This window comes from Cololabis saira, chromosome 2, assembly GCF_033807715.1.
Source record: "Cololabis saira isolate AMF1-May2022 chromosome 2, fColSai1.1, whole genome shotgun sequence".
NCBI lineage: Eukaryota > Metazoa > Chordata > Actinopteri > Beloniformes > Belonidae > Cololabis > Cololabis saira.
Genome location: NC_084588.1, coordinates 9,641,537 through 9,656,411, shown reverse-complemented (window position 1 = coordinate 9,656,411; position 14,875 = coordinate 9,641,537). Strand labels below are relative to the sequence as shown.

Genomic DNA, 14,875 nt, shown 5'->3' with positions numbered 1-14,875 from the left:
ATTAAACAGCAAGTATTGGCAGCTAATGATGCTGTAAGGACCAATCAGCTCCCAGAATGCTGATAGAACTGCTTTCAGAAACATCATGTGGGTCAGAATTACCAAACAGATCCAGGGAGGAAACAGAGACGGATGAAATCGGTTTTATTTTTTCCCAGATTGCGTTTTTATTTGTTCCATTTTCGGTCTATTTTGGTTTTTAATTTTTGAGCATTTGGTTTTTAGCATTTTTTGCAAATGTAACCCCAAGACAGTATATAAAGTAATGAAATATAGACAATTTATGCAATTATAACCTAACACTTTAATGTTTTCATACCTTTAAACATATTTAAAGGCAAAAACATGGCAGTAGTTATTCTCGTGTCCAACAAAACATTCCTTTTTTGGGGATAAACAAAAAAATAACCAAAAGTTGTAATGTAATGATGAAAAAAAATACATAAATAAATAAAAGAAAAAAAAACAAAAAGAGAAAAAAAAATCAATCTTTAGACATATGAATCGATTTAGAATTGGGAAATCGATTTTTTTCAACACAGGCCTAGTTTCAACACTATGTCACTGTAATCTGCCACGTCTGAATGCACAGAATAACGTAAGTTACGGATGTAACTATGGTTCTGTGAATTCCTGGATGACTGCCAGTGGCAGTAAACAGAGTGGATATGTCTCCTCGCGCTCCGCGCAGGTCGAGATTTAATAACAACAGTGTCACGTGAGTGACGTGTAGGCTACCTGTGCGTCTATAAATACCGCCCGGTAGACTACATCCGGCCTCCCAGAATCTTCTCGCAGGAAGTTCGGAGTGACCGGTGTGACTGGCAGTCATCCAGGAATTCACAGAACCATAGTTACATCCGTAACTTACGTTCTGTTTCATTCCTTCCAGACTGCCAGTGGCAGTAAACAGAGTGGATGACTCATACCAGCACTGTCACGAGGAACAACACCCACCTAGTGGTCAGCCGTAGAAGCCAAAGGCAGAACGGCCGAAGCCAGCGTGGACCCAGAGGCCACGTTAAGGCGATAGAACCTGGAGAAGGTGCACGGCACCGTCCAGGATGCCGCTGCACAGATCTCAGACAACGGTACCCCTCTCATTGCCGCCCAGGAAGTGGCCACACCCCTGGTGGAATGACAGACAACGCCTGAAGGGGCAGGTCTACCTGCCACGTCATAAGCCTGTTTGATTGCTTCAACAATCCAGTGGGAGAGACGTTGCTTCGACAGGGCACGGCCCTTGTGCGCCCCCCTGTAGCACACAAACAATTGCTCAGAGCGTCGAAAGCTCTGTGTTGCCTGAAGGTAGAGCCGCAACGCCCGGACTGGGCACAGCAAATTAGCCCGCTCCTCCAGCCGGGACTCAAACGGGGGAGGATGGTATGCTGCCAACTCTATGGCCTGATTGGCATGGTCAGGGGGTAACACCTTTGGCAGGAAAGCGACATTTGGCCACAGGGTCACTCCTGAGCTGTCTGCCTTCCACCGAAGGCACGTAGGACTGACTGAAAGGGCGTGGAGCTCGCTCACACGCTTGGCAGACGTAACAGCCAACAGAAAGGCGGTCTTCCATGACGTCGTCCTCAAGGACCCCCCTGCCATAGGCTCAAAGGGGGCCTCGCCCAAGGCCTGCAGGACCAGCGGCAGGTCCCATGCTGCTGCACGCTGCACTCTGGGGGGGCGCAGTCTCCTGGCACCCCGCAGAAACTGTGCCACCCAGTAATGCGCACCAACTGGTCTACCATCGATGTGGCCATGGTGGACAGAAATAGCCGCTACGTGCACCTTCAAGGTCGAGGCCGCCCGGCCCGCCTCAAACAGATACTGCAGGTACCGCAGTACAATTTGTAACGGACAGGAGATCGGGTCAAAACCCCCGTCCCTGCACCAGGAGGAGAAAGCGGCCCAGCAATGCGAATACACCCTTCTTGTGGAAGGAGCTCTAGCATTCTGCAAGGTCTCACATACCGAGGGCTCAAGGTGCGTCAAGAATGACCCTTCCCTCTCAACGGCCAGGCCCAGAGTTGAAGGAGGCTCGGAGAGGGATGCCATACCTCCCCGCCCAGCTGGGACAGGAGGTCCGACCGTACTGGGAGCTGCCAAGGCTCCCTGTCCAACAGGCTGAGGAGCGTGGAGAACCAAATCCTCGAGGGCCACTTGGGCGCCACCAGGAGGACCCTGTGACCCGATAATCTCACCCTGTGAAGCGTGGGCATCACCAGGGGAATCGGAGGGAACGCATAAAGGAGGCCTCTCGGCCAAGTGTTGGCGAGAGCGTCCATCCCGAGCGGGGCACTGGTCTCTGCCAAGGAGAACCACAGTGGACAATGAGTCGTACACTCCGAGGCGAACAGATCCACACGGGCTTCCCCGTATCGATCCCAAATCATTCGCACCACCTGGGGGTGCAACCGCCAGTCCCCTGGCGGCAGCTGCCGGCGTGAGAGGGAATCCGCCACCACGTTGGCTCTGCCAGGGAGGTGCATTGCCCTCAAGGAGGCCAATTGAGGATGAGCCCACATCCACAACCTCCGGGCCTCGTTCAGGGAGTCCAGCGACCTGGTTCCCCCCTGGTGGTTGACATGAAACACTGTCGAAGTGTTGTCTGTCCGGACGAGGACATGCTTGCCCCTGAGAAAGGGCAAGAAGTGCCTCAGCGCCAAGTAGACAGTCCGGAGTTCTAGGACATTGATGTGCCGTCCCCGCCACAGAGGGCCCCAAACCCCCTGGACTGACCTCTTCTGCCATACCGCACCCCAACCCTGAGGTGAGGCATCTGTTGTCACCACCTCTCGCCTCGAAGGGACTGAGCCGAGAGGAACACCGTGCAATAGAAAGGTGCTGTCCCGCCACCGGTGGAGATGAATAAGGCACTGGTGGGTAACCTTGACCTTGACCCACCTGTGAAGGCGAGGGTCCATCTGGAGGCTGTTGAACCACATCTGCAGGGGGCGCAGGTGCAGCAGCCCCAGAGGTGTCACAGCTGAGGCCGCCGACAGCATCCCCAGCAGTCGGAGCCATGCGTGGACGGGCAACCTCATCCCGAGGCGGAAGGACCGTAGCAGGTCCTGAATCCGCTGTGCCCGCTCTGCAGTAAGGCGTGCCTGCATTGACACGGAATCGAGGGACAGGCCGATGAAGGTGGTCTGCTGCGTAGGACGCAACAAGCTCTTCTCCCAATTTACCGACATGCCCAGAGCCTCGATATGTGTGAGGACCCTGGATGTCATCAGCTCCGCCTCCTGGAGCGAGGGGGCGCATATAAGCCAGTCGTCCAGATATGGGAGAATCTTTACTCCCGACAGGCATAGCGATGTCAAGGCCGCCCTCATGCATCTGGTGTATTGGGACGTGAAAGTAGGCGTCCTTGAGGTCTATGGAGGTGAACCACTCCCCTGGAGTGACAGATTGAAGGACGTCGCGTGTACGCAGCATCCGAAATGGGAGGACCTTCAGGTACTGGTTCAGACCCCGAAGGTCCAGCACAGGCCGAAGAGAAGTGTCTTTCTTCGGGATGAGGAAGTATGTTGAGTAAAACCCACTGCTCTGTGTATGTGGGTGAACTCTTGTGATGGCCTTTTTGTCCAAGAGTTTGGCTATCTCCTGTGACAAACACAGGGCCCTCCCGCGGTCTCTGACCGAGGTTTCCCTGACCCCGGAGGGTGGTGGGGGCCGGCGGCGGAACTGCAACCTGTAGCCCTGGGACAGTGTTCTCAAAACCCATACATCTGGAGAATGGGCTGCCCAATAGGCCAGGTGCTGATGTGAAAACCTGCCCACCGCCGGCCCGAGGCCCTCATAGAGTGCCTCGAGGATTATTTGGGGGTTTGGGGGGACGCTGGTGTTGCCCCTGCACCCGCTGAGACCGGCGAGGTGGAGGGTGTGCGCCCCTGGGCTGACGCCCACCACCCCCAGCAACCCGGCTGTGCTGCCAGGGCTGCGGAGGGGGGCTCGGGGGATGTGAGCGGCGCAGGTCTTGTGCGCCCCGTCTCCTGGAGTGCTGAGCTGGGGGTCCCATGCTCGCACTCCGACGACCCCAGGCCTCTGATGCCTGACCCGACTGCTTCCTGCGCTCCAACGCCTGTTCTGCCTCTGGCCCAAACAACTGGCCCGGCACTACCGGAAGCTTCCGTAGCGTCTGCCTGCAATCATCAGACATGGGTGCCTGCGCCAGCCACACCTGACGCCGCGTCACCACCAGGGTGGACATCAGGCGGCCAAGCTCTCTGGTCATCAGCCCGAAGGCTTGGAGCGCAGCGTCGTTAGTGTCACCCAACTCCCCGCCCTCATGCTCCGACTGCAACATCTGGGACTGGGCGAGGAGGAGCACGGAGAGGGAGTTCCCAATGCGAGCCATGCGGCCTGCCGCATCATAAGCCGTCGAGAGAAGGCTATCCGTTACCCGGCACTGAGGCCTAGGACAGCGGGCCTTATCTTTGAGCGCCTCATCTGGTGAAAGGACCAGTGAGGCGATACACGGGTCCACGGGAGGCATGTGAACCAGGCCATGTTGCTCCGCCTGGCGCATGGAGGCCAAAGTCCTCGCATCCTTGCCATGGTAGGCAAACGCCTTTGGATCTGCCCAGCAGCGCCGCAGCTCCTGCAAAAAAGCAGGCGAGGGCGGGACATCAAAGGGCGGGGCTACAGGAGTCCGGCGAAAGAATGGGTTGCTCGCCGGTTGGGCAGCGGGCGCATCATCCAGCCCGACCTTAGCCAGGGCCGCACGTAGTGTTGCCTGCAAAGGGCAGGGGCCCTCTCCCAGCTCAGTGCTCCCAGAGCTCCTGAGGGATGTCTCCGAGCCAGCCTCTGCCTGTATGCTAGCTGGGTCAACCACCAGACACGGCAGCTCAGGGGAGGGATACTCGCCAGAGCTAAACACACTGTCACGGCCTTGAAACATGGAGTTTGAAGCCCTGGTAGACATAGCATCGTCTCCACAATCTGACTCCCAGGGGACCGCCAGAGGTGGGGAGGGCAGAGCCCGCTCCCTCACTAAGGCCTTAAGCTGCTCCAGTTCAGCCCGTAAATCCTCCATCTCACTGCGTGAGGGAGCATCCTTCGCCTTCTTCTGCGTAGGGCCACTGCGCTCGTCATGGGGCCCCGCTCTGCGCTTGTCCCGGTGCTTTTTGCGGGAACCTGCACTGACATGAGCGGGCCCAGAGGGTGGGAGGTCGCTCCTAAAGAGGAGGCCTTCCACCTGACGCAGCCGGTCCTCTCTCACCGAGAGCGGCAAAATGCTGCAGTTGATGCAGGGGTCGGAGAGGGCCTCCCTCAGGTGCCCCACCCCCAGACACTGGGGGCACAATTCATGGCCATCCTCTACCAACAGTAGGGTGCCACATGATGTACAAGCCATCATCGCTTCCTCCAAAAAATAAAAGGGTCAAGTTAGGAAATCTGGGCGAGAACCGAGACTCGATCAGAACATCTAACAGACTCCTCACACCACTGTTCTTAATCCAAACAATTCAGTGTGGAGCCAGGCAATCCAAGCGAGAACTGTGGCCGCCACAGAACGCGTCCGGAACCTCTGGACTAGCTTTTTTTTTTTTTTTTTTTTTTTTTTTTTTTAAATATATATATATTTTTTTTTTTTTTTTTTTAATTTATATATATATTTTTTTTTTTTTAAAGCTTAAGCAAAAAATACTCACCAAGCCAGGCTAGGAACCAACAGACGAGAGCAGTGGGCGGACCACTGAACGCGGCTGGGACATCTAGCATGTGGAGGAATCAGCTCAGCACAAACAATTCAAGACCGTTTGTGTGGCTGGGGAGCGAGCCAGCCCGACACACGGGCGCTCGGATCCTCCCGATGGAGAAAGGGAGAGGTAAGATGGCTTGACAGTCACAGCCTTAGAGGGCACAACGTGCGCTCCGACCAAGAGTCACAGGCAGGCTGTCAAACACCACCAACCAGAGTTGAGCTTACCTCCCCGAACCTGCAGAAAATATAGATCCGAAACACGGATCTACGGAGCGATTAACCAGCGATGTACGTCAGGTTAACAGCGAGAAGATTCAAGAGAGGCCGGATGTAGTCTACCGGGCGGTATTTATAGACGCACAGGTAGCCTACACGTCACTCACGTGACACTGTTGTTATTAAATCTCGACCTGCGCGGAGCGCGAGGAGACATATCCACTCTGTTTACTGCCACTGGCAGTCTGGAAGGAATGAAACAGAACTTAGCGTAACCTGAGTGCTGATGGAGTCTCTGAATGCTGGGACAGCAGTCGGGCGGTGTCATTTGTGAGGCCTGTCAATCATAATCACCTGATATCTGCCAGAATTTACACAACTGTTTCAGAAGAGGGTAGCGAAGGTCAGATTTTCCAATAAAAGCGTCTATTTGTATGATCTACATCCAGCAACCATAACTGTAACGCCAACACTGTTTGAATACATGTGTTGTTTGTAGCTGTTCTAAGCAGTTTCTGGTTTGAATCCTGGCAGGGGCCTTCCTCTTTGGAGTTTACATGTTCTCCCCATAGTTGCACTAAACCGTTCATAGTACTACATTTTTGTGTGTGCTTGATTGTTTATATGCAGCATTTGTGATGTGATGGTCTGGCAGCCTGAAGAACAGGTACCTTGACTAGGAAGGTTTAAGTGTACTCTATATAAAATAGACAGGTATAAACAGGTGGATGGATAGATCCAAGAGAAATATGTGGATCACACTTTTCCTGGTAACTACACATGCTACCTGGCTCTAATGGCTTGGTTATCACTTTTATCTAATTTCAGTGGTGCTGACATTTAAATTCCATCCTGCTTTGTTTCACACATTTGTATAGTTTAACAGCCAATTACCCCCTACGGTGAGGTGATCATGTGACCAGACCAGGACCACAACTAAATACTGCAGATAATTACTCTGGCCACATTTTTTGGCTTCAATGTTCAGAATTTTTATGTGTGAATGGATGTTTTCAATCACTGAATAAAGTAAAACTGATTTTTTTCCACAAAGGTGAAAAAGCTTTTTAATCCTGGACAGCTCTGAAATTGAAAGGCTGTGCTGATTTATGCTTTAAGCATTAAAATCAGAGCCAGTAATCTTTGAAGAACAGCCTGTTTATGTGTTTTATCAGGTAGAGATAAAACTGTTTTATTTTCTTGTCTGAGGAGACAAATGCCAATAACAGCTGAACTGAACTCTCTTTTCCACTGTCGGTTCTGCAGGTTGCATGAGGGACCTTCGCCTCAATGGCCGATACATGCCACTGGACAGCCAACCACGAGACGGGGTTTCCCAACTCAGCGTCCAAGGACTTTCCACTGGATGCTCGTCTGACTCCTGCAAAAGGAACCAGTGTAGCCCCCCCTTCACCTGTGTGGACTTGTGGAGAGTGCATGAATGCAGGTAAACAGTGAGGCCCGAACACACCAATATACCTGCACACTCACACGTGGACATTTCGCAGGCACATTCATCATTTAGAGTCATAATCTGTCTGAAGAGATCAGATCATATCATTGCTTGTGACTTGTTAGCTCTTTTCATACAGAACCATGACACATGTTAATGGGAATGAAGATAGTTTAAATCATATTGATCTGATACTTTTCATTGTGTTTATGAGTTTGAGGAGTTTTTCTTCAAAGACCAGTTGGTCATGGAGTCCCACAAGGTTTGGTGCTTGAACCAATACTTTATATTTATGCTTCTGTTAGGTATTATTACAGTGCAGAACTGCATACATTTTTATTTCCATACAGGTGGAAATCAGCTGTACTTATCGATGAAGCCATCTGAAGCCAATTAGTTCAACAGATTACGTGCCACAAAACCAGAACAACCAATACTTGTTTTTTTCACTCTTGTTAAGCAGGGTCAAGCACAATCTTATAACAGCTTTGTGCTCACAGTAGCACATTTGTGCAAACACTACCTTCACACTTGTAAGCATGCTTTTCTGCTCATAATTTCCCACTTATGGGTATTGTGTTCACATGTTGGTATTACCTGGTAGGTTTACCCACTTGGTCTCATTATGCTTTAAATGTAATTTAACACCATTTTCATAGAAAACAAAAACATTTAATGTGCATCTGAATATAGAAGGGCAGGACAGTGGCTTTGTGGTTAGCATTGTTGCCTCACAGCAAGAAGGTTCCTGGTTCGGCTCCTGGACCCAGCAGGAGTCTTTCTGTGTGGAGTTTGCATGTTCTCCCCGTGCTTGCGTGGGTTCCCTCCGGTTACTCCGGCTTCCTCCTACAGTCCAAAAACATGCGTAGTAGGTTAATTGGTTATTCTAAATTGCCCGTAGGTGTGAGTGTGAGTGTGTCTGGTTTTCTGTCTGTATATGTGGCCCTATGATGGACTGGTGACCTGTCCAGGTGTACCTCCGCCTCTCGCCTGTGATGAGCTGGGATAGGCTCCAGCAGACCCCCGTGACCCTGAAAAGGATAAAACAGGTATAGAAAATGGATGGATGAATATAGAAGTTGGCCTCGTGAAAATTAAGGCAAATGTTTTGGTTTTCATCATACCATTCATATACCGGTATCTGTTTTTCCTATCAAAGAAACTCATAAGGTCACAACATGGCTGACAATGACTTTGTATTTAAAAGTTGGGAATTGGTTACAAGTTTATGAACTTTTCAGCATGAACGTGACTGAACCGGTGTTGACCAGATTTACCACTTTTCTTCAACTCCACCACGATTATCCGTCCAGCCATTCTCTAACTTCTGTTTGTCTGGGTTCTGGGTAGCGGGATCAGGAGTGTAAATAGAGAGAAACAGACCTCCCTCAGCATCTCCTCGACCTTTTAGAGGAGGAAAATGCATTTTTTACCAAGAGATATAATCTCTCCTGTGTGTCCATGGTCCGTTTCTTGTGCCTTTATCAATAAATCAGCTGAATATAGCGACATAAAAACTACATGGTTCTGACTGCATTCTTACATTACAGCACTACAGGAGGGGAAGTACAGAATGAAAAACACAGATTTCATCTGTATTTTGTCTGAAATCTGCTTCAGTTACAAGTCAAAAATTGTGCACAGAAACACAATGATTTCTCCCATCGTTGTACTGCCAGACGGTTCTGCTATTGAGTGCGCGGTTAAGCGCGATGAAATGTCAACAGGGGTTGCAAGGAAACTTTGCTTTTTGATAAAAGAGTGTTCATTCATCAGGTCTAATAAAATCATGTCAAGGAGTTTGGGGGATCTTGGGAATTGCAGGATCAGGACACTTTTTGTATATGTGCAGCAGTAAATACAAGTACAGAACTCGGTTAATTATGTTTTTATGTGTTGATGATCAGGAGAGAGGCTTAGAAGAGCATTCCTGTCGTACATTTCCTTCCCTGTCTAAGGAGAAAAACTATTGGTCAAGGTTATTTGCTTTCATTTCAGTTCATTTGTATACAATTCATTCACAAGAAGGTTCATCAATTCAAGCAAACAACTTGACTACAAGTTGATTAAGGTACAATCAGACTCAAGCCAGTTATATTTCAATGACATTCTATTTGTAATAATCAATTTAAAATCCAATTCATTCCACTTACATTTAATTCATTATAAATGTATTTCTATCATTCCAGTTGTTAAAAAGCAATCTCATGGTCTCGAGAAACCAATAGATCTCATTCAATTTTGCTTCAATTCAGACCCCCACCCTGAGCATCACCCAGGTGGGGGATAAGAAGGACAGATTTCATCTGACATGACCATCTGAGAGGGTTGTGAAGACAAGACAGAGACAACAACCACAAACACATTTTTGGGAGGACAAGGACAAAGTTAATGAAAGATTGAAAGCGTGTCTGTCTCCTGAACCTTAACTGGAAGTTGGTTCCTGAAGAAAGGAGCCGGATACCTGCAAGCTTTATCTTACACGTTAGAAATTTTAGACACCACCAGTAAGTCTGCAGTCTGAGAGCACAGTGCATTGTTGGGATGTTATGAGGTCTTTGACTGCAGTGGAGCTCGCCCGGTGAGTGCATCATTTCATCCATGACTGTTCCTGCAGTGCCCCAAAGTGCAATCCTCCTTCTCCCAAGCAAAATTAAAACATTGGTTTCTTTCTTTTCTTTTTTTTTATGAACCTTACTAATAAGTAGCTTTCTTAAGGCTATACAGCTGTTTAGTCCCAGTACCTTGAGTTGTCATCACATGGTTTATGTGAAAATGCACTTATCATCATAAAATATTGATATAAATTCTGCAAATTCTTCAAATCCATCCTTCCAAGTTTTAATAATAAATTGGGCAACTTCAGCTGCTGCCCTGGTTGTTTTGTTGGCTTAATGCAGATCAATAATTTCATCTACAATAAGATTGACCACGAGATGTGATTTCTGAGATGGTAGTTTAAAGAATAAGAACTAACTGCATCTGTTCAGGTTAAAAAGCTTGCATTAATCACTGCTTTACTTTCCTAACGGGAGGCTCTTACCTATTTGCTTGGTTGAATCTAGGTGATTTCTTTTCTTTTATCGTTTTATTTTTATTTTTATATTTTTGGCCAGGCAGTGTAGTTTAAGACCATAATGTGCTAATTATCTGCGCCTGTGAAAATTGTGTCTCCACTACTGAAACATTGCAGTTCAGATGAAACCAAATGAAATCGTTGTCATTCCACCACCTTACATTTTTTCACCTCCAGCGCAGGAAAAAGGATAGCCTGCTGGAAAATACACACAATCCCGCTCATTAGCCTTCACTTGGAAGCCGCAGTATATTGATGTTGTAATTTTGACTAAACTGGTATTGTTGGACTTGTTTTTTAAAGTAAGAGCCAAGCTTTTGAAAGCAACATATCCATCAGCAAGATGTTTTCCCAGAAAGCTCATCTTCCGTCTAAAGCTGAGTAGTTTTGCAAACAGTTTTTTTTTTTTTTACTAATGGGGCTTTGTAGTGCTTGGTGTATGTTGTCAGCAACATAATCACAATCATTCTTTATCTTGCTCTGTGCCCCCCCCACCCTAAAGAAATGTAGGGTCTGAGGTGGCAGAAAGTTCCCTTTGAACTGTCTTTTCACTTCAAATAGAGCAAAGCTGTAAGAAGTAGAGAATGGGTTGAAAAACTCGTGATAATCATCATAATATTGCATAATAAATTGCAAAGCATGAGTATAGTTCATAGTATTGGTGAAATGTGCAACAGTCATAATGATACTAATAATAATTTGTTAATTTAGCAAATATCCATATAATGTGAAAACATTACTCGATTTTTGGTCATTAAAATTCATTAAACATAATGGGGCACTCATGACAAAACATTTATTAACACTGAGCAGTGTTATTGTCTCTCTCAAATTGTCATCAGAGACTTCCACAAGTCCAAGGGACACACATGCAAATGTATTCAGCAACAGCCATGACCCCTTTTACTACGTAATTAATTCAATTCACTTCAGTTTATTTGCATAGTCTCAGTTCACGGCAAACGTCCTCTCAAAGCACTTCATACAGATAAACAAGTTAATTGCAATTATAATACAATTATGTTCCAATTATTACAACATTGAACACCACCCGCACAGCTTGTAACTCATTATGGCCATGGATGAAAGATGGATTGGTTTGAAATCCTTATTGGATTCAAACTTTTTGCTTAATCAATACTTCTCATGCAAAAACGATTCCAATTAAAACAAATTCATTAAATTAACAATTATGATTATTTCTTCGCTAAGGAAACCAACAGATTGCGTCAAAACTTTTATTCTCCACAATCCCCCATCCCTGAGCAAGCACCAGGCGACCGTTGGAAGAAACACTCCCCTTTAACGGGAAGAAACCTCTGGCAGAACCAGACTCAGGGCCGCTGCTGTTCAGGGCTGACATTAGTCTTACAAAGATAAAGAAATTAATGGAGCTATGATACATTTGGTGATTTTTTTTTTTTTTTCTTTTTTACTTGAGTTCGGCAATCATTATTATTAGTGTGTACTTAGCTTTTGTTTCTCTTGTTATTGTTGCAATGAATCATAAAGTTCAGACAATGCCTGCTGCAAGTATCTGGTTAACAAAAGAAAAAGAAAAAACTTGCAGCAGCACATCTTCCCTCTCCACGTGAACTTGCGACAGAGACTGGCCTGCGTCCTGACTCAGCTTCTGCTGTACAGAAAACAACTCTTTCTCCTAATTTGGAGGAAGAGATCGGGTTGATCCGGCTAATACACTGAGCGAGTCTCACACCAGCCACATACAAGATTTCCATGGTTGCTTTTGCAAGGTGGATCTGAACTGTACATGCTCAGCAGTTTGTCTAAAACATGCCTGCACTTTTCCAAATTGTTTCTAAATGGTTTCCTGGGGAGATGCCTGGCTGACAGCACCAGTGTCCCTGCCCCTCTCTGACTGATACTCCTCCAGATCATTCCAGTCATTTGACGATGTTGTGCACTGTCGAAGGAGAACTATGGAAATCCGGATCCATCTTTATTTGAAGAACTTTGGTTTTTGGTTATTCATCATATTTGTTGATGAATATCTTCTGCCCTTCGTTGCTCCTCAAACACTTTGACGGAGTGAGACAATGGTCTGGCAAGTGAGGGAGAGAAGGCGAAACAGTCTAATATGAAACCAAATAACTATTATAATCACCTCTTGACATCACTTGACTGAAACAACATCTTTGTTTTTCCTCTCATCTTACTGCTGATACTGTATTGTTCCTGTACCAGCGTTTATGTGAGGGTGTTGGTGGCCTGAAGTGCAAACATTTGTACGTGAACTGACACCAACTTAGCATAACACGAGTGTAACTGTGTGAAAGAAAAACACTTGCACAGATTTAAATGTTAAGTTTTTTTTTGTTGCATTATTCAATTAAAAACAAAACATGTGGCCTCACATGGTCTTGAAATACATATATTTACATAATTATTTGACGCTGTGTAACTTATCCAACTAAAGATGAAAAAATGCAGGAACTAATTCCCCCTACTGCTTCTCGGGTAAGTAAGCCAGTTTCTGCTCATCACTGATAACCAAATATGAAAAATTTTTAAAAAGCAGGGGGTTTCACAGTTTTGGTGGACTGGCGCAGTGAGAACTGTGTGAACAAAAAGCAACGTAGACCAGAATAGAAAATGCTTCCCATCGAACCGCGAAGGTTTTTAATCAACGATGAAAAATTTGGAGTTCATCAGATTATTCACAAGTTGAAATCATTCTCAACAGTTTCCAGTCTTCCTGGGGGTAAACTTTCCTGTAAGTTCACCCCAAGCACTGTCATGAATAAGAGCTGGACAGAAACAGTGATGTGAGACACATGAAGTCCCACATTTATTACAAGTCATTACTTCTCAAGATGGTTAAGCTGTTGAATCATGAAATGCACTTGCTTTTTCATCCACAGACTCTGAGCCGCAGCTTGGTTTTTGCAGTACAATAATGGCAGGGCTTGATCTGTCATGTGTTGTTTTATTTAGTTGATTTGATGATCAGGTTTTGAAACTAACTTCTGCTTTTTGTTTTCACCACATTGCACATGACCATTACACGACAATATTTACCTGATTGAGTTATGTCAACATATTAAACACCTCTGAAGTCGTGCTTGTCTCGATGGAGCACAGCGGTGTTTCATTTTGCAGAATTGCATAAATCAAGTACAAACACATTAAAATACCACCTTTTATTGTATTGAATGAAAACAACATAAGGGAACACATAATGTTCAAACATTCAGACATTATTTACAGATTTGAACGAGCCTCGATGGCTGTCTCGTTCTTTGTGTTGGCAGAACCGTTAATCATCATAAATAGGCCTACCTCCCAATCCTTTTAGTGGAGCTTTGCCTTTGTTCACTACTTTGTGAATTTGTTGCTAATGTTTAACTTTAAAATCCGTATTTACAATATAAGCCTTTATGATTATGCAGAGGAGCCAGAATTATCCGATGCATAATCAGCAGCCAATGGCAATTTCTTTCCATTTTTCACTTCACTGCTTCTAAACAAAAGTATATTTTCAAATTAGGCAATGGGGAGGAAAAAAGCTGTCTGAAAGCATGCAGCCGAGACGAAAATCTCTTCAACTTGTAGGATTTTTGAATAACTGAGAAGCGCAGGATACCTAAAGCAACCTGTCGTCAGAAACTCCCACACTACACCTGTTACTAATTACTGTTGTAGGGAACATGTGTGCTCCTCCAGGTTGCATTAAGAATCTCATCACTCGCAGACTCCAGTCATGGTTAATGATGGGCGATGATAACAGGAAGTGCAGATAAGAGAAGCCGCGTTGCCAAACTGACTGAATACCGTAGTCAACACCTACACAGACTCAAACGAGGCATAATGAAAACTGAGCGTTGAGCTTTGGTGAGGGCACACAAATCCCCACCACAGCTAATTATCTATTAAAATGTCTTTCAAACAGATGAATCAGTTTTTCTCCCAACCGTTATGAAGAAAGTTGGGGCTCCATCTAAGCTGTGAAAATGACATATACAGTCTGGCTCTCACACTTTGTTTGCTTTTAAGGGAAAAACTAAAATCACTTTCCATCAATAGACTGAGATGGGTGGAATGTATTATAGCTTGTATTAACATCTTTGAGTGACATTAAAAGTCAAAAATAAAATCTAAAATCTGTGTAGCAACACATAACAAGGAGAGAAGCAGCATGTTCCCTTTTCTTGGCACTACTTAATATCCCCCTACTCGTGCACCAAGTGCAAGATGGAAACTAGACAGCAATGTTTGGCACTGATGAACAAAGTGTGTTATATAAACAAGTATTTCTTCATCCAGACTGTTAGTTTGTAAAGCTTAATACGTCTCCATGAAGATGTAATGTACAGAGAAATAAGGAACATATTTAGTCCGCTATATAACATCCCCTTGACTGAAGACATCTCTGATCATGCCATTAAGGCGGATGACTTGT

The 14,875-nt window shown here is 46.1% G+C and overlaps 1 protein-coding gene across 1 annotated transcript in view; it reads left to right on the top strand.

The window, feature by feature from the left end:
* The window catches only part of si:ch211-186j3.6 (neural-cadherin), a 361,581-nt gene that overhangs the window by 314,480 nt on the left and 32,226 nt on the right, over positions 1-14,875 (top strand). Inside the window, exon 34 of the mRNA XM_061737325.1 lies at positions 7,193-7,373. Within this exon, the coding sequence (XP_061593309.1) occupies positions 7,193-7,373 (181 nt within the window). The remainder of the gene's footprint in view (positions 1-7,192; positions 7,374-14,875) is intronic.